The 27,998-nt window shown below is 45.5% G+C and overlaps 1 protein-coding gene across 10 annotated transcripts in view; it reads right to left on the bottom strand.

Moving 5' to 3' along the window:
* The window catches only part of LOC126534122 (echinoderm microtubule-associated protein-like 2), a 243,654-nt gene that overhangs the window by 66,081 nt on the left and 149,575 nt on the right, over positions 1–27,998 (bottom strand). For 8 of the 10 annotated variants that reach the window (XM_055072681.2, XM_050181351.2, XM_050181349.2 and 5 more), the window contains exons 2-7: positions 17,892–18,038; positions 13,438–13,547; positions 11,906–12,048; positions 9,622–9,810; positions 4,942–5,010; positions 2,005–2,030 (exon numbers count right to left, since the gene is read on the bottom strand). In XM_055072681.2, coding sequence (XP_054928656.1) covers positions 2,005–2,030; positions 4,942–5,010; positions 9,622–9,810; positions 11,906–12,048; positions 13,438–13,547; positions 17,892–18,038 — 684 coding nt within the window. Of the gene's footprint in view, positions 1–2,004; positions 2,031–4,941; positions 5,011–9,621; positions 9,811–11,905; positions 12,049–13,437; positions 13,548–17,891; positions 18,039–19,806; positions 20,419–27,998 lie in introns of those variants that run through there. The other 2 variants (XM_055072683.2, XM_055072682.1) reach the window with 2 other exon arrangements.

Here is a 27,998-nt window from a genome sequence, read left to right on the forward strand (position 1 = left end):
AGATACTTGTTTTGAGCTTGTTCTTTATTGAAACGTATGCTGTTCTGTATGTTGTATGAGTGATTCCAAAGAATGCAAACACTGTTGGCTTCACTATGCTGAGCGCTTGTAGCCTTTGCCTTATGAGGCTATGAGCCATTGCATTTTTTTCTTGGTTACAGGGGTATGAGTGCTTAGTGCTTATGGGGGTATAAGCCATTGATGATGATAGTTTTCTTGCGATGGATGTGAAAGAATTCCGGAATTCCACAAAAATTTTAATTATGGGGTTTTACATGATAAAGCCACCCAGGATCCTAGCCATATACAGCTTTGCTGTAAAAGATAAATTGCCAAACACAAGATCGTGGATTAAAATTTAATAAAAATTGTAAAGATGTGCTTGAATCTAAAAAAATGCTAAAACTTTTTTTGAAATATACAAAAATGTTTTGCTATCTAATAGCCATATCTGCAAACATATTAAAATTTTTCCTTGAAAACTACTTGCGCCACAAAGATTTACCTAGAAGCCCTTGGGCTTGCCATGCAGCAAAGCAGTTTCCCAATGTGAAACATAAGGGAACATTGCGAGTCTTGCAGTAAACGCTTCTTTTCTGCCAAATTTTGCTGTTGTAACATTTCCTGCAGTTTCACTATGTCTCCCTGTTAGCGGGCTAGTGCTGAATTGCTTCAGTTGGTGGAGGAGCACAAACTAACGGCGTGCCCCCAAGTTGCGGGCTGACTTGCATCCTCGTCGCTCTCAAAATCAGTCAGACGAAAAGGCAGCACCATCTGACTTGCTGTTGCTTGAGCCTTCATTAAAGGTAGCCACCGACGCAGCGAGATGGCGAGATCTGCCATGTTTCAGAGCGCGCATGCCCCTTCCGGAGCCGGCCAATTTTGCTTTCAACTCGGATCAGCGCACATTCATCACTGGAGCCCGTTAAAAATTTACCACCAAGCAGGAAATAAACGAACTGCGTAATAAATTGAAGTTTAATTCTGCTGCTGTACATAAGATGGTCCGTGAGCAGTGCAAAAGGTATCAAAAATGGCGTTTGAAATCATCATTAGCAAGCTAACCATGCCCGATGGGCACGGTAGGGAAAAGAGTTAACCCTGTCCTGTGTCTCTCACATTCAGCTGATGCATGTGAATTCTCATTCTTTCTCATTAGCTTTCTCATTACCTCCAATTCGCCACTGCCCCTCGAATGCATTTTCCTACCCTCGTTATTTATGCTCTTATTCCAAAAGGACGACCTGTACAGTGCGATATCACAAAGACGTGGCAGCACTGCGATCGGGTTCAGTGCAAGCAATGCACGCGGTCATCCTCAGCGAGCAACTTATCTTAGGAACACAAGCCCACATGCAGAATTAGGGCAATCGCAGAACTATAACAGCTTATGTTAAATTAAAAAGCTTTTCCGCCAAAGATTACCGTTCGAGTCAGTGTACGGCAAAGTACAGCAATATCCCACATTGCAGGGCTCTCTTCGTCCACGCATTAACAGCTTATCTATTGAACCGAGACTGCATCACTTCCAGATGCATCGCATATTGTAACGAATCAATCGTTCTTCTTCAGCAGGGGCAATTGTGAAGACAAGTCTGTTCCCCTTCTACCGCTTAACGTTATCCTCATTGTTACACATACGCTCTTTACTGGCACTTGATCTCCATGTTTATTAAGCAGGCACAATGCAATGAGTATAGTACTACATACTTTTCTCTCCCGGGATGTCAGCAAGTCGCTGTCCATCACTTGGGGAGATTTGCCGCATGTGCTAAAATCCATTTTTACTTTTTATTTCATATCTCTCTCGCAATGCCAAAGTTTTCAGTGGCCTTCCTCACTATGAGGTTGAGAAAATGGCAGGGAGAATGCGTTGCACGCTCTTATTCTGATAACAGCACAGAACATGAGAGCCCCCGCAAAACAACAAGGTTTGCAAAGTATGTTGCAAACCATCCATAGAAATAAAGCTTAAGAACGTAAATCCAGTAAACCATGAATTACCTGTATTGAGCTGGGCCTCTCTCGTGCTGAAAAACAAAGTTGCAAAGAAGAAAAAAAGAAAGAGAATGTTCATTACAAACACTCGGCAAAATCAAGGAATAAGATATGCATGTAAACTTCAATAAATTATGCACGAATGTAATCATTAACCATTATGTGCTAAGGACAGTAACACACGCTCAACTGAGAGTTTGAGGTGTATCTTTAAACATTGCATAAACGATTACACAGATGAGCTCCGTTCGCTAGAAATTTCTTGCTTACCACTGCCGTACTGGCAGACACGAGGTCAGAAAAAAAAATGGTTAAGAGAACAAAATTAGCTTGCAAAAGAAACTGTCCCAAGAAAACAGATGAAACAACCAGTGTTAGACTGAAAAGGCCCAATAACCGTAAAGGTAGGCCTGTGTTAACCCACAACACAAAAACAACAAAACTCTCAACACCAAACCAAACCTTAGCCCCAACATGTTGCAACTGAAGCACGTTTAAATTTACCAATGTGAAGTTGTGTTGTATGTTTTGCCTAATATATGTGTGCAGAGAGCTCGCAGGAGAGTTGGATCATCTCACATGTGCACTGTGTTGTAAACTCGCAAGCATTACCTGAAAAATCGAGCAATTTTTTGCTCGATTGCTAAAAGAGCAGTGTGTTCCACGTAAACCACAACATCACAGACAGCTAATACTCCGAACTAGGGGAGTAAACATAAGAAGAACATCATAAACAATTAGATGTTTGAGAAAATAAGAAGAGTTGAGAGGGAGAAAACTACAAAATAAAGGTTTCGTTAGTAAGGGAAGTGTACCTTAGTGAAATGGACCGTTGGACGAGTTGGTTCTTGTTCATGGCTAAGAAATTAAGCATGACATTAAAATGAGGATAAGAGAGAATACCGGATGAGTGCTCTCCTGGAGCACTTTTAAGGGCCCCCTCAGGCATTGCAAATAGACGAGCACGGCGCACAGACTCCACGCTGATGATTGTGTCAGCAAAGTATCAAACTGTTGCACAGCGCGAGAACAGCTGAAATTTCAAAGGGACCTTTCCTCTTGAGGGAGTTGCGCTTCCAGCGAGAGGGTTGTGGTCACACGCACAAATTCCTGCAACATCAGCAATCGTTTCACACGAGCTCGGTAAACCAACTAATGCAGGATGCACAATATTGCAATTATAAGTATGCCACATAGCAGAAAGAAGAAGAAAAAAACAAAAAACACATGTGGGGCTCACGATGTAAACGTGCCACGGACCATTGGTTCTAGAATGGCAGGAGGCTGAGAAGGAATGCCATTAGCAGGTGCTGGTCAAGGAAAAGGGGGACAGTATTCATATTGACAGTGAAGTTCACCTCGGCAGCATTGCAATGTGGCATTTCAATTTCTCCTATCTGCAGTATTAACGAACCAATTTGAAGAACTGTTGCAGTGAAATCCTTATCGGATAGCACTTCACAACTTCTAGTGCAAAACAAAACATTTCCCAATGGGGCCTGGTGAGGGGCTTAAGCATGGAAGCATTTGTCCAGCCTTCTCTCTTGCCCTCGTTTTCTTTTCATGCTTGATTCCCGAGCTATGAATGATGTGTAACGTGCTCCTTTACAATTACATGTAGCAACTTACACTTCTGTTGTTCCCAAGAAAGTAAAGATATTTAGGACATGGCCACGGAAACAGGTCCAAAATGGTTCAGAAATCGCAGAGATGAATGTTGCTTCCTCCAAGCTCTCCTGGAGAGTCTGCTTTCCTTCAGAGCCTCACAGTAACAAGAGCACACAGCTACGTTCGTGTATTCGCACAACTACATCAGCTGCAAACCAGTTGGGGCCAAAGTAAACTGGTATAGTACAAGTCTACATACTACCACCCTTACAACCACCACCAACTACTGCCACCACCATGCGGGACGGTCTTCTCATGCAAGACTCCTCGACAAAAGCCAACGACGTCAAGGCCAGTGCGAGTGTTTCGTCAAATTAAAGAGTGGGCAGCTATCAAAACACAGTTGACCTTGTCCCTAAAACAGCCGTAAAAGATACCTCTCGCTTCCCAGGAATGTGCACACGACTCGCAAGAAAAAAAGGAGGAGGAGATGCCTGTGCAGTTCACTTTCCTGCCATGCATGGCACATGTCTTGAGAGCCTCCAAGTGCAGATGCGTTCATGCAAATGCACATTCCTGACAGCAATCAGTTCACAAAATGTGCAGCTCGTTGTTAGCCTCCGCTGAATGCTCACAAAATAAAAGTTGCCTGAAACATACCACTACCGTGCTAGACAACTGTAAGCTCACTGATTACTTGTCAGTACCAGTACAATGACAGAACAATGCATTCAGAAGCTTGTACTAAATGAACTGCAAGCATTTTACAGTGCCATCCTCTAAATAAATGGAAGGGAGCAATGAGAGGTGTGTTTACATAACTTAGCTCATCCTCTTCATCAAGCTATCTCATTATGGTAACTTAATATGTATGAATGGACTAACCAGGATTGGCTCACGACATAGCCTGTCCTTTCTCGTCGTCTTCTTTTTTTTAACTGTGGCAGCAGTTAAAAGCTCCAAACTGGGTTCATTATGTTCAACCGTCTATCCATCCATCAAATTCCATTATGGCGATTATTGCCAAGTCTGCAGATATATATATATATATATATTCTTTTTCAGGGTCTAGCATTCTTGTTTAAATTAATGCCACAGTAAATTTGTTACTCAAATGCCCAGCTACATCCATCCTACACCATGCCCTATAATCCTAAACACTGACTGACATGGTATAATGCTGGGCTACCCACAGTTAACTCGTCCACATCGAAAATGCAAGAACACTCGGCTACCAGCACTCGCACCCCCCTCTCCGTGAGCCCTTCGGGGAGCCTTCAGACCAGTCCCACAGTCACCCCACTGGATGCAGTCATGCAGTTTGGCAGTCTTTACCCATGTCTATAGAGAGTCCCCGAGGAAGACCGCATGGGCAGATTGTACATGGAACCACTTACAATGCGTCTACAGGGGAGCAGGAGGAAAAGGTGGGGGAGAAAAAGAAGGTCAGCAGCAAGGGAAATAAACACACACACACGTAAACGCGCATACAAATGCATACAAAAGAGAAAAAACATGTGTGTGCACAAGTGGCGCTCGTGCCAGGAGAAGCCAGAACTACCGTAAGCCATGCAGATGATGTTAAGCGAGAGAAAAATGCAAAGTACCAAGGAATGACAGCTGATTTTGCTTGTGCACTAGGACCTGAGCCAGCATGTTTCACAGATGCCCGACAAACGTCGAAGCAGGCTCGGGATGTCCGTAATTGAGATAAAATGTCCCACAGAGAAAGCATACGAGATGTATCCATCTAAACCGATTTTCTGCATTGGGTGCCCCTCGCACAGTGTTGGACAAGCACTGTACACCTTAATTTATTCAGCTTAATGCAGCACCAGAGTTGTTAACTGTTAGCACATACAGCTCATTCTATCAACAGCGTTCTCCAGGCACACAAAAAAAAGAACCTTAGGATTGCTGTACGTGCAGCTATCATAAATGTGGTCATTAATTTGATGAACAGTTTCAGCATGCTTCTTATGGTAGTACCGATGAAACTAGCAAAACTATTATATAGTTGAACCTCACTAACACCTCAAGAACAAACATGTTTTTCCAACTACTTAACGTTCCTGAAGCTCAGTACTTGTGTAATGCTAACAAGCTCAGCATAAAATTTCTGCCAAGCTACTCTGTGCCATTTCTGCAGTTGCACCAAAAACATCTTAGTAAGGGGTCTAGAATATGTAAATTTAGCCAAAGGGCAACTGCATATACATCCAGAAGTGGGAAGTGGATGACATTTACAAGGCAAATTAAAGGATTAATAAGAAGGAAGATACCACTGGCAGAAAATATGTGCCAGCTTTAATAAAAGATACAAGATGCATAATTTGGCACGAATCAGACAACCACCCTGGCACAATTCAACAATATAAAACCAAAGTTCATGGTACAAAGAGCCTAGCAGTGTGAATGCTTGCAGGTGGTCCTAGTGCACAAATATGTAAATGAAACTAGCAAAGTAAGAAACATGCCACCCTCTTCCTTGCACCGTATTAAATGCCATTAATAAAACAAACAAGTTATGCAGAAGAAAGTGCACAGGCAATGACTAAACGCTTTCTTAAGCCATGTTGAACATTGGCAGAACCAACTGGTAACTGAACCAATTTTGAAACAATGCGTATCAGCTCCTGAACAAAATTTGTCCAAGTCAACTCGATGTTACAAGAGTAGTTTCTCCAATGCTGTTCCAAAAGGAAATAAGAAATGGTGCAAGAAAGGGGATGACATCTGTAGGCAAAAAAATGTTCATCTCGGCACTCCCCAGACATCATGATGTCTTAAAGCTAAGTATAAATTTATTTAGTACTACAAGCAACGTTTTCACAAAGATATTGTGTAAAAAGACAACACATTTTGCTAAGCAGGCATTTCTGCAAAATGTGATTTAAAGCAAAGTGAAATCCACATTAGTCAGTCGGTTTACTATGCAATCTTGTGCATGCCACAAAAGTGTTCGCCCTCCACTTTGTTTATTTTTTTCCTGCCCTTTTTCTTTCTTCCAGAGCAACCAATGAAGCGTTTTGTGATACATGCGTGTTTCACCACATTTTTTCTGGCATTAAGTAAAGAAAAGCTCTTTTTTAAACCTTGCCGATTAGCTAAGCCAAATTTTGGCTGCACTGACTTATTTTAAGCAGCAAGGTTACAATCATCAAAGGCGTCATGGTTCTGTGCCCAATGTAAATGCTATGGAAGCTTCAGTGCAAGGATGAACCCATGCTATGCCTCGGCACACACACACACACACACATCCCCTTGTACAAGAAATGAAGTACTGCACAGCTATGATCAACATAGATAATTAATGAGCAACACTATAGCAGAGGGCTCCGGATGAACTCTGATGATCTAAGGCTCCTCAACTTGTGCCCAAATCCAAGTACGTGCCTGTTTCGTACTCCACATTCAACAGAATGCATCTGCAATGGCTCAGGATTGAATTAGCAAGCCTGTTGGTCGAAAGCAGCATTCAGTGGTCACTGAGGCACCATTGAGACACACATTTAACACTGAGATGCGGTACAGCTGTTTATTCAGAAAGATGACTAGGATTAGCACACTATTCGAATCTAGGGATAAAATTTTCAGCAACAGTTAGAAACAAGGGTCAGAACAGTTGAGGCCCCACCCAAAAAGGAAAGTGCTATCTGATGCTGAAAAATAAATAAAAATAAAAGTCTTACAGCTACCAGATTACCAATATATAGCATAAGGACTTTAAGTGTGTCAGCAATTATAAGCTGCTAGAATTGTCCTGTGGATGCCTTGCATTACACTATGGTACAAGATGATATCCATGAGAGAGTCGATGTGTGTGCGTGCAGGCATGGCATGTACGTACTATCATCACATTAAGGTTTGCGAACCAGTGTAGCTCTAGGAAAAAGTTTCCTTGGATTTCCTGGCAAGTCACGAGTACTGTAATTTAATGGCCACTGTATACTTTTCAACAGATGGTGTTCAAACTGCGCTCCATAAGCTGTAGCTCCTTCAACATAACGTAAGTTAATGGCATGTAGCATTGAAACAAGGGGACAAAAGCGTAGGTACAACTCCTACTTGCAATGTGGCTCGCTCATGGTAGTAAAACAGGCAAGAAAGTGATGTGCGAACAGCGTTTTGATTACAGACTTCAAAACTTCAGTACGCCACAGTAAACCTGTTCACAAGCAGCAGTTTTGTTTGGTCCTCCCAGATAGTGGTGTTCTACTGTTACTACAGCACTGGGTGCCACAGTGTCAAAAGTCATGATTCTAGTGTACTGCAGTTGTCCCTGCTTGTCTCACGAAAGCTGGATTACTAAAGCTGCATTACTAAAAGTGCTTACCAGTTGAAATGCACTGCAACCGGCGATTTTTTTCGTGCAGCATTAAATTTATGAAGTTAGAGGCGCACCTCTTCTGGAGCGAATTCCGACACGCCCACTCTGTGGTGCCAGCCCAGAAGGGCAATGATAGAGCGGGTGCCGAAAACAAGCAGTGGAAAAAAAATGCCTAATATATTTTGGACGCCACCATTTTTCGCTGTGCACCCAAAACATAGGTGTATGCATTTTCCTCACAGCTACCACAGTCCATAAACTCTTAGTGATGATGGTACATTGGCGCAAAATGCAGTGAAAGAAACGCCAGAAGTTCTGCAAAAAACATGCAGTGTTACGGCCAACATCTGAGCAAGTGCCGCGTGAAAAGCAAAAAGCCATTTTTTTTTCTTTCTCGTTTTCAAGCTTTCTAAGCCAAGCGCAGCAGCATATGTGAAAGCCAGTCATTGTGGAGAACCTTGCAAAAAAATGTGCACAATCAAAAAAGATTTTTGAAGAAGCATAACCATGCTTATCTAATGCCACTAAGCAATAGCTGCATTCAACACAGTCTTTAGAAATGCTCAGTATGACAGAATTTTCACAAGCTGCTCATACCTATAAAACTGTTTTACTTTGGTCGTTTGCAATGCCTATGGCGTCATATTTTTCAGTCTCAACACAGCTGTCATCTCAAGTAATCCATAAACAATTATTGCAATTGGCAAACTGGCAGGATTAATGACAGCCTGTAGTGGTCTATACGTGCATGAAGTTATGCTGTGATAAGACACTAATCTGTACACTAACCAGCTGCTAATTGACAGAACATTTTGTAGCGGTATCAGATAGATTACCATAACGCAATGTGACCAGAGTGTAAAAGCACTTTAGAAATAGGTGCACTACAATAAATGCAGCGGTTCTCCAATCAATTCAGACTGTGCAAATATAAGTGCACTGTGAGAGAATCTACATCACACAACATGTATGCTACATAATATAACATACTACACCCCACAAAGAACATGCACGATGAAACATATGCAAGGACAACAGGCACGACATTGAACTACTGTGAAGGCTGTTCAAATACTACTCCAACAGCCAAAAAAGGTGTCCTTGAGTAACATGCTGTCAAAGTGAACATTATTTGGAAGATAAAAAGACTTTCTCATCCATTAACCAGAATTAAACATTTCAACCAAGTGAAACACAAACTGTACAACTCAAATGAAAGCTAAAAAGATTGTATATTTCAGCTTGAAGAGGTTTAATAATGACATTGTTGGTTTTTGCTAATAACAAGCAAGTTCAGATCCACCTCACTACTGTTCAACCTACATCAGGCCCCGTTTTTTAAGTGTGTTCACTATTTGAATTGTGCAATTGCTTATCATTTGTTCAAACAGATTTGACAGTAGTTTAGTTGAAAATAAAATGACAATGCTCAAGCAGGCAATTAACTAGCCTGGATGTTCGTATATTTCTGTTGCCACATCTTGCGATTTGCGGGTTTCGGAAGGCAATGGGTTACGCACACTAGAGAAAAAAAAGACCATAAAGTTCAGCTAAGCAAAGGTAAAAAAAAAAAATTTCAGACTATGGGAAACGGAAAAATGACCACGGGCCAACAGACGTGCTTCTGCACGGCTCGCAAAATGCACAGTTGGAGTGGCCAGGTTGCCATAGGCCGCCGCTTGTACCTGTTGCCAGTGGCAAAGTCCTGGCTGCTGCAACTACTGCTCCACCGCCTCATGGCAGACAGGTTGGACGTAGAGGCCGAGATGTGGCGGTTTGGAGAGGGCGTCTGCCGGGGCGAGGGAGAGCTGCGGTAGGACGAGGGCGCCGGAGACGGGACGGGCGACGCTGACGTCGAGCTCTGGCCACCCTCACTAGAGGGGCAGGGAGGGAGCAAGCGGGAAAAGCAAGGCATAATGATAATACGCAAGATGCAGAAGTTGTGTCAGTCAGACAGAAAAGGACGGAAGCAAGAAAACATCACAAGCACTCGCACGAACTAAACCTAGCTTTGCTTGGACGGTAGCAGATGAGTTAAGATGGATGGTTAAGGTTCTGGTTTAAAACTTTACATGGAACCTGGTTTTAATTAAGCACTTAGAAGGGCAGGTGATAAAGAATGAAATGTACTGCATTTAAAAACCAGTTTCTTCTGGGTTTCTCCACATGGCTGGAAAAGTCCAACTATGACAGGAAAGTCTCCTGCTAGAAGGCTCTTTATAGCATCTGAGAACAACTTGGTTATGAGAGACGTAACGCACCCATAACATTCCATGTTTGTCAATGCCTGTCTGGGTCAGGCCAATCCTGTTTTAGCACTTCACCTCTAAATCATGCTACAAGTTAGCATGCAGCAATATAGGTTCTGTGATGATGTAAAGGAAAAGAGGGCATGGGCTTTTTATGGATGTCCGCATCTTAAGAAACAATTTCAAAGATATTGAAGAAACTGTTGCAAGATGAATAGTTCGATTATGGTAACGCTACAGTCGTTATCACAGTAACTACAGGAAATAAACCGGGTGGCCCTAGTATTTTGAATGCATTATAATGTAGGGGTCACATTATCTTGACACGATACTTGAAACATTATTGCAGGATGCCTACAAAGATCATCGTACAAACCACGTGTGGCTGAACGCACATCTCCCTGCTTACCGCATTTTCATTCCCCTGCATACCAGTGCAAAGAAACAGACAACACCTTGGCTTCAGCAACAGAGATTATATACACGTAGTATTGTAGCACATCAAGGTTGAATTGCAAAATGGAGGATACGGTGAACATGTGTCAAATACGGAGAACACTTGACAAGCATTCATTGAAACTAACAAAGTTATGACTTTTGACTAGGATTCAGTGTCCTTAGCATAAACCGGAAAAAAAGAAAGACGAAAAAAAGAACAATAAAAATGTACTATATATTTTTAAAGGTGTTGAGATTTTTTTTAAACATATTTCTCTCCCCTTCCCCCCCCAAACATTTCAAAACATATACAACATTTCAAGCTTAGACAAAATGGACTTATCCCACCGCTTCTGCCATTGTTCAAAACTGTTCAGCAACTCTAGCAAACTGAGACCCTCAGTGCTACTGTAATTATGTTGTATGAATGTTCTCCAGAAAAACCACTTCAGGCTGCACTTCCTTTGATCAGGGAGGCCAAAAACTGTAATTTAATCAAGCACCTTGCTTGAAATTAACTGTCTACAATATGCATTCAAATATCGGACCATCTAATATTTTTAGCTTTGTTCACACTAATTGAAATACTTCAACTACTGGAGTTTAAATTCAAGTAAACTGCAATCAGCAGCACAGCTGTATATTAGTGTTCTGCAGCAGAGAGAACTTATTAAAGAAACAAGTACAGGGTCCTGAATATTTCGCTGCGCACGTTCGGAAAAAGATTTCCCGCTCCCCGCTGCACTGTTCTTGCTCAAATTTTTCAGAACGATCGCATTTTGGCGTCGACTTCGTTTAGTATGACACTTGGCACAGTTGAGCGCCTGGTTTTTAATAAAAAAATGCAAATTTCCCTGCGCTTGTGGGAATGCAAGCCGCTGCCGCGACAACGCAAGCATAAACTTGTGTCGCTGCCTGCCATCAGCTGCAGAAAGCAGCGCTTCAGGGAGGACTGCTGCGTGTTGCCTGCTCCTGGAACAGGCGACTGCCAGTTGGTCACCTTTGTTGTATTACTGCCTCGGGAAATAGAAAAATTCTCTCAACAACTTCCGGTCCGGTTGCTCTTAAATTAGTTGCCGCTGCACAAAGTTTTTTCTATTTTGTATAAACTATGCCCACTTTCCCAACACTGCCACTCCATGCGATTCCCTAATGAACCCAACTGCTTTTTGCTTTGCCTCAATATCAAAACTGTTTCTCTGCAAGAGCACGTACAAGAAATGTGCTGCGTACAACAGGCATCTGGCACAAACTGGCGATGCTGATTCATGCACCCACACACCTGTGCAGTGAGCTGGTGGACGCAGTAGGAAAGTAACTGAGTCGGCGCTGGGGCGCCACACCTGGCGAAGTGTGCGTCGGGTGGTGGTTGCCATTGTGCGGCGTCACCCCGTCTGTGTAGGACGATGTGGAACTGTTGCTGGCCTGCAGCGAGAGGATGGCAGCTGTTCAGTGCATCAGAAACCACTCAGTCTTGTAGAGCTGGCACTATGGCTAGATGCACGGTACAGGAACATGAGGTGTACAGGAGAAGACAGATGTAGCAGAGTTGCAAGAAAATACAATGGGGAAGGCGCATAGCATATATACACTCGTAATCGCCAGCAACACCATGGACCGCTACACCACGCAAAGTTGTTGACAACAGAGCAGGTGCCAAAGGCATGCATGCTGAAGAACATCACAGTACAGCAATACATTCTTAACTTGGCATGCGACTCTGAGGAAACATATATAAGAAAGCTTTGCTCTCTTGCTGTACGTGCAAGTGAATCGTCACACCCATCTTTTTCCACTATCTTGCTACTAGAGGGCAGTTTTGCAGTGAAACTGCCTGATCACCTTTAAGAATAAGTACAGTACACTCCCTTTATGATGAATTTTGTTAAGATGAACTCCGTCATAACCACAAGAGTTCAGGGGTTACTGTTTAGTTTTCTGTACATTCAGAGCACTTCTGTACAGCTAAGCTTCGTTTGGTAAGACAAGAAGATTTAATTTTCAAACTAGTCTTAGGTTTCTCAACCACTATTGAACACTACTTAAATGACTTAACTTAAGAGTGTACTTATGGCTTTTTATATCACTACTACATTTGATTCTGCTACTTCCTTACAAAAGGAAGTTTCTTTACTACAGCAATACTTAACAGCAAGACCTAATGCAATCAGCAGGCAAAGTATTATGTTCATTCAGTAAATGACAGATTGTGAGCCATACACATGGAGAAAAGTAAAAATGTGCGCTTAGCAGTTTGGCTAGTTAAGCAGCTCAGCAGGATGTTTTTCATCGAATTCCTCTTCGATAGAGCTTAGTGAATTGATAAAAATTTTTTTTAATGTGTAGTAGATTCCAGCTGGATATTCGGTACTGTTTTAGTGAAATCATTGCAAGAAAAGTGGCAACAATGGACCTAGCATATTCTTAGCATATAAAAAAATGTGGCCTTTCTCGTTCAAGAAAGCCAAGCCTGTCTCATCTTCTTCAGTGGCACCTATGAAAACCAGCAATGCAAATAAACTGAGATTATGTATGGTAGGTAATGGGCTAGCCATCAACAACATGCATGAGTGAATTCACAGTTGATTCATTATTTTCACCCCTCACACTCTCATTTGCTAACTGTTGTGGAAACTGCGGCCGAGAGAGAAAGGTACGAGGGTTAACTACATGACAGTTTGCAGTTTTCTACCCTGCACAGGGGGAAGGAAAAAGGGGTTGAAAAGGTGAGAGAAAAAGACATGATATAATGACATTCATTGAAAGACACATAGAAGCAGGCACGTTAATTTTGAATGACTGTGGACACCCTACCTGTCTATGATATGTATGTCGGTTCTGGACGGCAGCCGGATGTTGAGGCAAGGACGGCGACACCTTGGTTGGCGTTGTGGCATGGCTGTTGGAATTTGTGATCACCGGAGCTGCAGGGGGGTGAGGAAACAAATGCAACCGTGCCCCACCAATGCTGGCAAACCCTGGCTGACATTCGACCCAATCTATTGCAGCACCAGACCTATGCACTCCCACCCGGCTCCAACAGTTTGTATGAAATATCTTATAATGTTTGTGCGCTTTTTACACTAACCTCTGTGACAGAAAGAAGTTCAGCCAACAATAGCACTTGTTACATAAGAGCCACACATTTCCCACACAGGCAGCAATATAGTATACAGCCATTTTATAAGTCAAACAAATGCGCATGGCAACAATAGGTTGAGGGGGAAAAAGGCATGCCATGATGGTTTTGGTGCTGCTTTTAATTCAACCCCCATAAGAGAGTATTTAGGCATATGGTGCAATGTGCCACCTACTACCACGATGTAGTTATTCCAGGTTGCATGCATATTCACTGGCACTGTAACAGGCGAGCACCACAGCCTAAATGGCTTGTACCAAGCACACTAAATCACCAAATGGTGCAATGCACTATGATGGGATTCTCTGTCATTCAACAGGTTCAAACAGAGGTACTACCTGTAGCAAAAGTTCAAAGGCTAAAGTGCTAGCTACCAGACTGAATGTAAAGCTACATGGTGGTGCTATATGTTCTCCCTGACCCCTATGTAAACTGAATCCCTATAGAAGACTGGAATCCCGTACCATATCTTCAGAATGCTGGTGCCATCTATGACCGTTACTGCAAAATGCAGTGCGCACCAAGTTTGATTGGAACAGTGGGCACCACTGTTCCTTTCATTGAGAGAAATTACCTTTATTGCGATAGCAATTAAATGGACACTTTAAGCGCATTTCGAACTCGGTGTCGCCGTGAGGTTTTGTATAAAGTCCAAGGGCGATAAAATCGTCACCGCGCGCGCTGTATCCTGCATATGCGAGTGAAAGCGTGCCAAGGTGAGCCGACCAACGCAACTCAACATCGCGCAAGGAAAGCGAAGAAGTGCACCCTCTTCTGTCACATGCAAGGCTCCGGGGGAAGGGTAGGGAAGGGCATGCATTCTACTCCACCCGGTCAGGGCGGCTGCGCGTGCCCACCTGGGCCGCTGTATATTGAAAGCCATCAGCGACGGGGACAGAGTCCGTCCGTAGCCTATGGTCCGCCACGCACTGCAGCGCAGTGTTTTCGCAGCTTAGTTCGCGTTGGTGCGAGACGCAGCACCAAGGTCAATTCGCTCACTGCTGCTGCCAGACTTCCTCACTCCAGCGTTTTGACAGCGAGTTTCCGCAGTTATCGAGTGAGATGTGTTCATGAATTTGCTTGTGCACGCGTGACGCCATGCTTGTTAATTTAGTTAGTATGCCTATGTGTTTACAAGTTTATACGGCTGATAAAGCTACTGCCCTTACTTCGTACAGCTGTCCACTAAATTGTTATCACAATCGATGCTGCGCCTTTCGGGCTAAATGCCAACTTTTTTCAATCCCACATTGCCACAGATGGCACATCATTCGTACTTAAGATACAGAAGGCTAGCACTGTGAACACATCAGAAAATGAAATGCACTGTAAAATGGCAACTCCATGTTAATTTTTCTAGCACAATTAAATGAATCAAGGTTTCACATAATGAGTGATGTATATATATACATGGCTCCCTTACTTAAGCAACATTCCGTACACTGTTGGAGCAAACCATGGTTAACCACTACAAATAACCTTAAGAGTTCTATGTCTAGCCTGGTTGCGACTACTTCAACCTGGAAACTTTTACAGCAGAAAGTATGCTTGCAACTGTTTGTGGCTAAAACCATAGCATGATCACAAGCAATAAAAAAAAAAAAAGTGTCGCACAGAAAGAGATGGACGTTTTCTAAGCATGCCACACAGAAATCTAGATTATGAAAGCTACTCGTCCTTGAAACATCCAATATGCAATCCAGTAAGCAAGTGAAGAAATTTAATTCTCCATTGTTTTTAACTGCAAAAAGTCAAATTTCCTCACACAGGTAAAACACAAAGCAAAATACAAGCAGTGAGAAAATGCTTACAATATGCAGAACACAATGGAGGTCATGGCACACCAAAAAACGAAATGCATCAGTGGATGACAAAAGCAACTGACAACACATGTGACCAAAGCATGTCATTGACCACTCTGATCAGCATGCGATGGCATGCAAGCAACTGCCAAGCTGGCTGCAAGTTTACTTACCCTCTTTAAATTCCAGGATGGGATTCCAATTGCAAGAACAGACAAAATTAGAATTTTCATTTTCATCAACAGTTGTGAATGGTGAAGAAAACTTACAAAGCTCCACAAAATATGACACCTGACTTGCAGATGCCTGTTCTACATAAAACATTTTTCTTTAATGTCGCTAGGGCTAAGCATCAACTGAAGGTCTTTAAACTTGTTATTCAGCAGCCTTAAATCAACCAACTGGTCAATGCAATTTGTCAGGTAAACCAAATTACCTACATGCACAACATCCAAAAGCATTACAAATAACATATTTTGCATTAGGCAACCATGGAGAAGGTGCTTTTCATAGAACAGCCACATTTCCGTTTGTAAACATACACTGGACTTACAAAATTTATTGTCACCTTTTTCTGACAGTCCTCCTAATGTAAGAACACACCAACTGAACTAAACAATATAATGCTTTTATAGAAGGCAGGTAAGTTGAATATGGCAACCCCTCAGAGACAGATGCAAGTTTTGATAGAGGATACTAGCTTCATGTGTGCAGCATTAAATGAGTACTACTGCCTCATCAAAGTCCAGTGACTTCAAATAACAACCAGCCAGCTGACGAGAGCTGGGAGCAGTCATTGCACAAGGTTTAAAACTTGGCTTGCAAGATGAAATGGCCGGGACTACATGAAGGACACGAAGAAAAGGACGATGACAGAAGCAAATGCAAATACTTAGCTTCATAGTCTGGCTCGTTATAGTACTAGTCTGTGCTGTGGTTCTTTTCAGTATGTCATCCATGTAGCCCATGCCATTGTAGAGCAACAAGCTGCATGCCAACAACCGGCCTAAAGAACAACTAGGGAAAAACTGGAGTAATTTTTGGAGTGGAACTAGTCCATGCAAGTAAATTGCCAACCTTAGAAAAAATTGTTGCCTGCTGTGACTGTTTTAAACACAGTGAAATGTAAAGCTTAATTTCATCTTCAGTGCACCATGTCAATTGTGTGACAGACTACAAACCACTTCATGGTTACTTAAGTAGCAATAAAAGTAAAAAGCAAAGAGCAAGCTTAAAATACGCGAATGTTTTTTGCTCACTTTACCCGAGGTTGCAGTGCACACATCCTATAACATCGACATTTACATTTTCACTATAATTCCTGGTCTGTGAACCTGCTTCTTACTACAGCACGGTCCCCTGTGGCTCAGACCTGGCTTTGGCAATATGATGTCAGCGAGCACAAGTACACATTTGATCACCTGCTCACCCTCAAAATTTGATCCTGTTCTCATAAAATGCTCAGAATGCAAGGATCAAGTTCTTAACTTGAAACTATCGAGTGAGCTCACAACTCCCCAGTCTGCACCCTTACATTAACAATGAACCAATTTACCACAGTTCAGAGACAGTTTGAAAAATCGAAATAGCACAAGTGTGCAGAGCTTGGCTGGCAACCCTCCTTTTGAGCTGGCTGAACATTTGCTAACCAGCCTCTTTTACAGTTCTGCAAAGTCCACTTCTTTTTTTATTAATAATATTGCCTGCTTCACTATTTGCTACAGCCATAGGAGCAAGAAATATGCGAGAGCAGATACCTCCTTTTTTGCTACAAATGCAAATCAGAAATCAAGTAACTTTACATAAAGAACAATACTCTGGAAAAAAAAAAGTTGAAAGAGTTCTGTTTCCCTGGAATTCAAACTTGTAGCAATGTGCTTTAATGGCAAATGGCTACATTGACACGAGTCCTTTTAACGCACTGAATGACGCAAACATGAGACTGTCTTATATACAAGGAACCTCAGTGACATGTGTACTCGCCAGAAAATGAAGTCCCTTCTTAACATTTCTGACAGCATAACCACAGCTTAGGGGTGGCTTGAAAGATTGTGACAACAAGCACATGTCTCTGCTGAACCGAATGTATTTATCTTGCAAAACGCACAAAGGAAGATAAGGACAAAAAGACAGAAGTGACAAGAGCAGTGCTGAACATGCAAGTCAGGAAGCTTGGAGGAACTAATAACGTTCTCAAGCCACGCGTTCAGCATAGTCACTTTTTTTTTCTTTCTTCAGCCTAGTCCCCCTCAGCACCATTTCACAAGGTGAATACAATATGCCAACATGACCAATTTTCAGTTATGTTGAACAAAACACATGCTCACCCCTCCCCTCGAGCTGGTTGATGCGCCTGAGCAGGTCGGCAATGGTGCTCCGCAGGCAGGTGATCTCGTCTGCCTGCTCGAGGCTTTTCTTCTCGAGGTCACTGACCCGCTCCTGGAGGGACAGCTCGTCATGGTTCAGCATGTCCTCTGCACAGGAAGAACAAGTGGGAGGACTTTAGCAAGGCACCTTTGCTCATGCTCGTAAATTAAATAACTACATGTTTAAGATACTCACTGCAGCTAGCAAAGGAGTAGAAATGTAGTGGTTTTGGAACAAACACCATAAATTATGTGTTGTCAGCTTCCCTTTATTGGCGAGTGCGAATGCACACACAAAAGTGACAAGACAAAAAATGATAGTGTAGCCTGGAACATACTATAGCTCCAAACGACTGTACCAGGCTTAGGGACCAATGCATCCAGCTCTCACCATTGCAACACAAGTTCAGATTCCCATTTACAACGCACTGACTTTTATACAGCAGTTGTTCCTCTTGATATGGCAAAGACTGCACATCCGCAGTTATACACCATGCAGCAATGGTAAAGGCTTCGACAGAAGTACTGCCAGACCTGAACATAACATTCAATGCAGCGTACGTATCTACTGCAAGCTGCTGTGGTCAGAAGTTCAGGACATATGCTCCGAGAAATATATAGATTTTTTCCAGATCAAAAGCACACTGACTGTTTGATAAGTATTTGAAGGCCTCTTTCTCTAAATGAGAAGACAAACAAAAGAGTAAGAAGCTACTATAAATTCTAGAGTCACTGCCCCTTCACACATGCGATACAGAGATTCTGATTTTTTTAAAAATATCACCTGGAGAAACGATGGCTGCTGGATCTGCACTCATAAGCTTATGTTAGTGACTGTGCAAGCATCTGTGGAAGTGAACGACCAGGCGAGAATGCTTGCCGACACTTTGCTCTTTGTACACATGTGTGGAAACCAGCTGCTACAGCGTCCAACTTTCAAACCAACCTGACAACAAACACAGCGTTCGTGTGAATCAATACCGGGAATCCCTCTACACATCACCCACATTTTAGCATGGTGCCTCACTGCATCCAAAGTTCAGCAAGCAGGCAGACCACAAGGTATGCCACATACTGACTTCAACAGTCAAAGCTACATAAGCCGGATATTCAGGGGCAATGCCCATAGCTTGATTATTTTCGTTGGTATCAATGCATTACGTGTAGTATAATACATACATTCATCATCAATACTTAAACTGAACATGCCTTAGGCTCTTTCTTGCTTCCTCTGTAGGGGGTCCGAAAGATTTCTGGTCAGGGTGCCTTGAATGCACTTGCTCAATGCGTCTTCCTTCTATAGCACTCGATGCTTGCTCGTTACAGCCCTGGGTTGCTAAACTTCAACCCCTACAGATCTGTTCTCACTTCGTATGCACTGCATGTGTTAAGTTTGACAACAGCTGTGCATGTTATCCATGTGTTACTATGGGGAGAATGCAAATAAAGCAAAAAACAATGAATAGGCTTGCTTCGTCAAGTCAAGCTGTTACTTTCATTACCAGTCTGCACAAATCGGTGAACGTTTAATGATATCTGGAGAGGTTAGCCTTGTGGCAGGGTACTCCAGGTGAAACAGTGAAGGACAAAAGGGAGCGAGACAAAAACACAAAGCACAAAGACACACTACATACGCACAAAATACACTATCACCAAAGTTATTTACACAGCCTCATTGAGGCCAGTATTAAGTAGGAATGCTATAAGCACTTTAGCAAGGCAGAGTTCAGATAACCGGTCCCTGCCACCAGTATGGACGATCGGGGCACCTAACAAACTGAACTCACATGAAACCAACAATAAACTAATTATCTCGGCCAAGCTAGCAACGGCTAATCCCGTCTCGGCTACATCACCGCATCCTTTTGAGGCTCACCTTCGCCGACTACAACACTATGGGGCACGTTGTCACGAAAACGGGCACATCAACAACGGCACTCGAAGTGACATGGCCGCAACGGTTAGCGCCTCCGCTCCTCCGTCCTGCTCGCCCGCATGTCTCGTTCGAACGCGCGTTCGCGCCGACGCCAGAACCTCGGCGAGTTCCGAACGCCTGCCGCCGCGGCCACAACTGGAGGGGGGTGGGGGAGGGGTGACCTCTCCGACCGCTTCGCCGTACAACGCGCGGCAAAAAATATGTAAACAAAAAAGCGCGTTGCCATCGTTGACATCGCGATGCAGAAGCGACCCGCTTCGGACGAAATTGAAAACTTGACGGATGGCCAAAATAATGCGAACGAAAAAAAAATAATAAAGCGTGCACAGCTGGCGTTAGCGCTCGCTTTCCCGTACACCGCACGGACGTTGACGACGAAGTTTTTTAAACACTGAGCTCGAAGGACGAGACAAGAGATAAGAAGTGGAACATGTTGCCTTGCAACGGGGGAGGAAGAAAGGAAGAAAGTAGGAAATAAGAGAGAGGGAGCGAAACACTTCACGTGCAGACGATCCACTTATACCAGAATAACAAGCAGTTATCAAAAACATTTTTTTTAATTTTGTTTGCATCGTCACCGGCTTCAGAGTAGCCCATGGCGAACAAATTAAACGGCCCACGTTCAATACTACGACGTAGAGGTCAGTCCCAATTGTGACGCGACCAATCGACCACGTGCTCCAGGACGGGAAGGCCACGTGCGGCATGGAATCTACGTTCCATATGTCAAGTCTAACTAAACACGGTTACAGCTAGTAGACCCCGCAGAAACGTGAACAGAGGTTCCCGTATTCGCGGGCGAACGGACGAACCACCAAGAGGCGTCCTATGAGACACGCGTTCAATGCATGCGTAGTCGCGGAGTATAACGACAACTTTCGCCCTATTGGTACGGCTTAGTCCCGCGTGACACCCATTTTAAAGCGAAAGCTTTACTGGCCGCGAACTTGCGATTTCGCCGTGGCCGTGCTCCGAGGAGGCACATGACGTCACACCGCGTTCTTCGTCACATGCACCGCGTTCCTCGTCGTTGCGCTCGCCTCCGCTCGCTTCGCCAGCTGCGTCGCATGCCTGATAACATGTCGGAGGATTGAAAAGGAGAGCTCGCGTGCGCCGCAGCAACCACAGTTGAGGCGGCAGTATGGACGGAGACAATTCTGATAAGCAGGAGGAGGCCTGGAATCAGAACACGATGAAGAGGAAACGAATCGCCCAGGAAACAGACGAACAGCGCGCCGAATGACTGGCTAAACGCCGCAACATAGCTAGACAACCAGACTAACCTGGACTTGCAATCAAGATTAACCAAGGCTAATGCCTTAGCTTTCGCTACGTGTATCCTGACACAGCCGAGCTAAGCCACTGCCAATTTTTTACGTCCCCGTGGCACCGCTAAAAGCGTTTAAGAATTCCACACCTTTCGGGGCGTACTTTTGGCGCCGTCACAACCATCCCGCGTTCCGAGGCCGCCGTTGGCGCCTCGCTTCCTCCCTTAATTCTCCACATTTTCCCCGCTGCTTTAATTATTACGGAGTTAGAAATAATTTCCAGCGTCGCCCACAGAAGGTGCAGTGACGTGAATACACCCAAACAGTTCGTCCAGTGCAATGAAAACGGGGCAGCTACAGTGCTGTTACGTATAAGACCGAACAAGCTGCGAACGAACTAATTTCGAGCGAAAGGTGCCTACACGGACGACCGATCTCCACTAGAGCGAGTCAGTGACACGTCGATGCTGTCCCTTCAGGCGGCTCAATTTGTTAGAGGAATCCATACAACCGAATAAGTGTGTGTGTGCGTGTGCGTGTGCGTGTGCGTGTGCGTGTGCGTGTGCGTGCGCGTGTGCGCGTGCGTGCGCGTGCGTGCGCGTGCGTGCGCGTGCGTGCGCGTGCGTGCGCGTGCGTGCGCGTGCGTGCGCGTGCGTGCGCGTGCGTGCGTGCGTGCGTGTGTGCGTGCGTGCGTGCGTGCGTGCGTGCGTGTGCGTGTGCGTGTGTGTGTGTGTGTGTGTGTGTGTGTGTGTGTGTGTGTGTGTGTGTGTGTGTGTGTGTGTGTGTGTGTGTGTGTTTTTTAATCCTTTCTGTATATGCTTGCGCGCTAGCGCGGACCGGGATTGGGTGAGGACCGCGTGACCAGCTGCTATCCTACACTCCTGCGAGCGAGCGAGACAGGTCGCATGCAAACGAGGGCAACCGACCACACCACACCGTACACGCATGGCTCCTAGCAGTGCACGTCGACGACAAAAGACCAGGAGGAGATAATTAATAAGATAACCGCGGAGGCGCGCCTCCAAGACGCCCCGCAGGTAAGTGACAGAAAAAGCTAGAGAGCGAGAGAGAGAGGCGTCCAGGAACCGATTCATTAAGGATCCAGTTGCGTCCTGCAGCGCGGGAGCCGTGGGCTGCCGCCTTCGCAGTGTCGGTGCGGGTACGTAGGTAGGAAGAGAGACGTGCCAGAGGAGGGGGGGGGGGGGGGGCGGTGAGCAGACGCAAGCGCCTTGCTAATAATGCACCGCGTTCGGCGCCGCTTTGGGCCCATAGACGAGGGAAGGGAGAGTCTTCGGCGAGAGCGCGGCATGCAAATCGCATGCAAATGAGCGCCCCTAATAGCGCGAGCGAGCGCTGTCAGCCGCGACGCGACTGCAAGGTCGGCGAGGTGGAGAGCGCACCACTCTCGCTGTTATAGAAGAAAGTGGCGGCGACGGACAGGGAAGTAGGAGACAATTTGCTACTGCCTGGCGGGAAAAAGAATTATAATAATGTGTTCGCCTTTTTCTTCTTCTTCCCACCACGTACCGAGCACTGCGGTCTGCCTGTAGCTGCTGCCCGACCTGTTGTAACGACGCGTCGTTTCCCGTTTGTCTTATACGGCCGAATGTTTTTGTTTTTGTTTTTCACGTTTGCGTATAGATGTGAACATTTGATTGAGTGACTGATAAGCCGACGGACAGTGCTAAAATAAGGAACGTCGTTGCTGCCGCGGCCCTGACGAAGACCAGTTCCCACGTCGAAACACTGGCTCCAGCGAGATTCCTCGTTCGACTGTAACGATCATTTCCAGCCTCCATCTTCCCGTGATCTTCTTGCTTGGATGTTTATTGACAAACTGAATGACTGATCGACCAACCGACCCATTCAATCAGTGTTAGGTAGACTGACTGACTCATAAATTGACTGATTCCAGCGCTTTAATGAGGAAAGATTCGAAGTAAGTTTGCAACTCGGGAAGGGGGAGTGTGGGGGTGAGGGGTGGGCGTCTTTAGACCTACATGTAAATCGATGTACGTGAAAGGTTTTTTGCGTTGCGCCTCCGCCGCAACGCGGTAGGCAGTCGAGCCCGAAACCTTCGGCTTTTTATTTATTTATTTATTTATTTATTTATTTATTTATTTATTATGACATACAGCAAGCCGTGAGGCCTAAGCAGGAGTGGAATACAAAAATATAATAATGTTAAATTTCAACATCCAAATTCAAGCAAGACGAGCAGTAGGAAATAACTCGTAACAATACTAATATGATCTAAACAACATGGTCACTTATAAGGTCAACAGAATCCAGAGTTCTAATTAGTGGTTGTCTGAGGAAAGAAAGAATGCTGAAATAAATTACTCAGCAAAGTACGGGGCAAGACAAAGGTGGCGGGAATGTCGGGTTTGTCTAGTCGATAATGCTACGTACGGTGAGGAATTTAATACAAGTTTCTAGTTAATTAACAAGTATAAAAATTTCAAACGAAAAACTCTGCGACGGGACCGAAGGGTTAGGATTAAATTCGGTTGCATTAGTGCCGAGACGGAAACGGTTCGACTGTACCGCGAAACCGCAAAACGCCGTAGCGGACGGATATTACAGAAACAATTTACTATATACAGCTGCCCAAGCAAACAGTGCACGCCGTTTACTGCCAACCTTACTGTGAAATGCGTAACAGCTGCACGTGTACGTGTTTGGCGTTGCGCAATGCTTGAACTGTAACCTGGCGAGATCAACAACGAAATAGAAGTTTCTGCGTCGTTCGTGGCTTCTCACCGTAAGAGCGACTCCTTTTTTTTTCTCTCTCTTTGGCGTCGCATAATCGTAATACAACCAATACAATGCTCCCATTAGTTTAAGCATAGCGAGAAATTGAGCTAGTTGGTGTTCGTTATTATAGTTATATAGGCAATAACGTACTAAGTGGGCCTAGTTCGTTCGGTTTTTTTTTTTTTTTTTTTTTTTTTTTTTTTTAAGAACGCGCTGACATCAAAGCACTACGCGAAGAAACAAGAGTTTGTCCCGTCAACTCGTGCTACCGTCTCATTTTTCCTCGTGCAGTATACTTTTAGATAAGAGCGTTCTTAAAACAAATTGTATACTCAGCTGTACTCGGCACATTACCAGACGTGTCTTTAAGTACGTGGCAGGATCCCCACACATATACCACCCATCTCCGAGACGTCCGTACGGTGGTCACATATATAGGGTGCGTGTTCCACGCAACGCGCGGTGTGACCGTTATTGACAACGTATACCACCGTCGACGGGACCACCGCGAGATTTTTTCCCACAGCAGCAGCTGCCGCCGCTAACGACACACTCCCGTCACGTGATCGTCGTCACGCATGCACGGTTGCGCTCGACGCGCAAACGCGCGCTTAACAAGAACGCCGTGGCGCGACCGTTACATAAGCGCGCGGACAGGCGCGGCTTCCCGAGGTGCGGCACAGTGAAAGCGATGAGCGCGCCATTAATTATTAATGCCGCACAAGTGAGACGCCCGCGGGTGATCGCGTCAGGCGCGACCGCGGCGCCGCCAGAGCGCGCTACCGGCGGACGCGCTCGTTGCGACGCAAATATGACGCAATCGTCGTCCGTCGCGCGGCGGCTCGGACCACATAGCGCGCCCCGTTCGCCGCGGCGGCGCAGCGAGGCGTATTGCGAGGGAGATGAGCGGCCCCCGAAGCAAACCGGGTCGTCGCGTTCTTTCGCAGTAATGTGCGGGCACACGCCGTCGTAAACATAAGGCGGAAGGTATAGCCTATACAGGTGGATATTGAAGTATACCCGATTGCGAGACGAAGAGAAAGAGCAGGCGACAAGAGCTCAGCAGCAGGAAATGTGAAGTAGTTTGACTTTTTCTTTTTTTTTCGGACGTCTACATCTCTTGTGTCATCAGCAGCAGCCTATTTTATGTTCACTGCAGGACGAAGGCCTATTCACGCCCACTTAGAACCGTTTTGCGCCAGCCGACTCCGCGCACAACGTGGCCGCGATTTTCCCGATCTCAACATCACCCCGTTAAATCTTTTGCCGCCCCAGACTGCCTTGTCTCGTCCATGTAGTACGCTTGTTCCGGTGCTCCTGGACAACATAGGGCTTATAGGTTCTGCGCTTCTGCGTCTCATAATCTCAATTTTACCCGCGCTTATCAGCTGCGGCCACGTTCACTGTGCAATCCACAAAGTCGCCTTCCTGCCTCTTAAAGAATGTCCGGCAATTAGATTGTTGCGCGCTTTCAATCAATTCAATCGGACACGTTCTAGAGCACACCTTACGTCCGCTACTGGGGCGAGCGTCGCCAACGTCCCTCGTAACAACACAGCGAAGGATGAAAGCGAACGCGGAGCGCAACGCGAGGTGAAAGGCGGCGGTAGCGAACAGAACGCGAGGAGGAAACCGGAGGAGGGTGGTACGTCGTAAGCGTGAGAAAAAAAAAAAACGTAGTGCCGCGCTTTGCGGCGACGATGCTAAGCGAGATGACTACAGCAATGGCCACACGCTACGAGTTGGCGCCAGAGTAGCGGGCCTCGTCCGTTCGAAAACAAAGCGCTGCATGAGCGGAGGCCTGTCTGCGGCGGCTGCTGCGAATCGCGCCCACGCGTCAGCCACGCGCCGCCTCTCGCGATCTCCCGATTAGCGAGGCAGTCGCGCCGTACATCGCTCCGTTTACAACGCACGTGCCGCACGAGACAGATTGTCCGCGCCGGCCAATATGTCGGGGAATGAAAACACGGTAACAGCTGCGCAACTGCCAACAATTGCAAAGTGCCAACAACGACGGGCGGTGCGACAAGAAATATGCAGTATACCGTACGCACGCTTAATTCCGATGAGGTGTACACAAAGATGACAGGCCACCAAACATGGGTGCCGCAAAGTTCCAATTAATGCCCATCGCTGCTGCTTTTGGCTTGCAATGGTCTACAAACAGCGGTGGTTCGACCACAATTTAAGTTGCCGGCTGATATGGCCCGCTATATCAGCGCTGTGTGTAGATGCTTCTGTGGTAGCTGACCCCACCACGCTGCATGAATTAAGGCTCACTAAATGAAAGGAAAGAAAAAATAACTGTCACCCATCCGAGAGTATAGCAAGGAGTTACGGAAAACCCATGCGAGTTTCTCAGAAAAGAAAGCGCCGCAGTTGCAGAAAAAAAAAATGCGTCGTCGTCCAGGGATTAAAACCGGAGCCGCCTGTCACATTCAGTGTGCCTGTGCTTCGAGTTGTCGACCAACTTGACATCGCCCCGCTAGGCTCCGTGGCTAGCCCAGACGGCACAGTCATCGCCCCGGAAAGGCATTGGTGTCGGGTTCGTTCCCCGAACCAAGATGAACGTTTCAACTGCGTATAGCTTTCTCTCTGATAAATCCGTATGAATATATCGTATGGGTTTCCTTTGTAGCACCGCGTTATATACAGTCGGGTGGACGACAATACTTTTTTTTTTTTCATTTCACGAAAATTTCACATTGCGGTGTTGCACGGAACTAAGCTGCCAGGCTGCCGCAACTAGCGCGTGTGTTATGTGTTCCTCTTCTACGCCCAGTGTCTTATTGCATCCCAACGACAAATCTCTCCCGATGACACAGGAGGGCGAACAAACGGACACAAACCCTCGTTTCGCCATGACGTCGCTCGGAACGGGGACACCCCCACCCCTGTACCACAAGAAGCGGCGGGGCGTTACGCCGAAACGATGTCAGTCGGCACCGAAATTAGGTCCGACAGATATATATCCGACCGCCGGCGAATTCGAACGTCGCACCATCACCTCCCCCGCTCTACATACAGGGACGCCTCATCGCGACGGGACCGCCTGCGATAAGGCCAGCCAGTGAACCGCGAAAAGGTCGCCGTGATGTCATCAACGCCGCAAGGCGTGCGCACCACGCTTATCTAAGCGCGCGCGCTGTGTAGTGTACGTACTCGCCACACGCGTGTGTATACCACACCCGCCGTATGCGACGTTCCTATCTTTTTTCTTTTTTTTCTACTGGCCGCGGCACGTATCGATCGACCACTTTCCGGTCGCCGAGAGGCAGGCACGCACGTACAATAAACACGCGCCGTGGCTGAAAGACCCGTATGGTATTAAGAGCGAGCCTCGGCTCGCCTCCCCATCTGCTTATTTTCACGCCTACACTGCCTACACTACATACAGGCCGAACCCGCGGGGCGCCGAGTAGACTGGGGCCACAGGCGTCGGCGAGGGTGCCGCTTCCGCAAGGTCTCCCATACGTTGACAGCACGGTGCGCGTGAACGCGAACTCGCTCAGTTCGGCGCAGCGCCGACCGAGATATAGACATTGGAGAAGGCGCGTCAACGAGCCGTGGCTGATCAAACACCGGGTCAGAATAAACGCATTGATTGATTGATTGATTGATTGATTGATTGATTGATTGATTGATTGATTGATTGATTGATTGATTGACTTTAACCCTATCAGTAACACATGATGGGCTACAGGAAAGACGCCGCGAAGTGAAACGCTACGCGTGCTAAGTTTGGCCGGCGCGCATTCTTTTATGGCAACCCCCGCATCAAAATGCGGACGCCGCGATAGCAAGTCGAACTCGTAAACTATAGCGCTCAGCGGTAGAACGCAACACCGGCTGGCGCTATGACGCAGACTCCTTAAATGAATGAATGAATGAATGAATGAATGAATGAATGAATGAATGAATGAATGAATGAATGAAAATACGTCGCTATACCGATGGCCTGCTCGTTGGCATATAGGTCTCTCGTACAACGTGGCTTTCTCCACAACATCGTAAAAGTTGCTGCATGACATATCACTCCTTTGTAAGTTTCCTCGTCTATGATATATAAGTAAGGCTTCAAATATGCTTATGATGAGTGCACAACGA

Source organism: Dermacentor andersoni, chromosome 7 (genome assembly GCF_023375885.2).
Source record: "Dermacentor andersoni chromosome 7, qqDerAnde1_hic_scaffold, whole genome shotgun sequence".
In the NCBI taxonomy this organism is placed as follows: Eukaryota; Metazoa; Arthropoda; class Arachnida; order Ixodida; family Ixodidae; genus Dermacentor; species Dermacentor andersoni.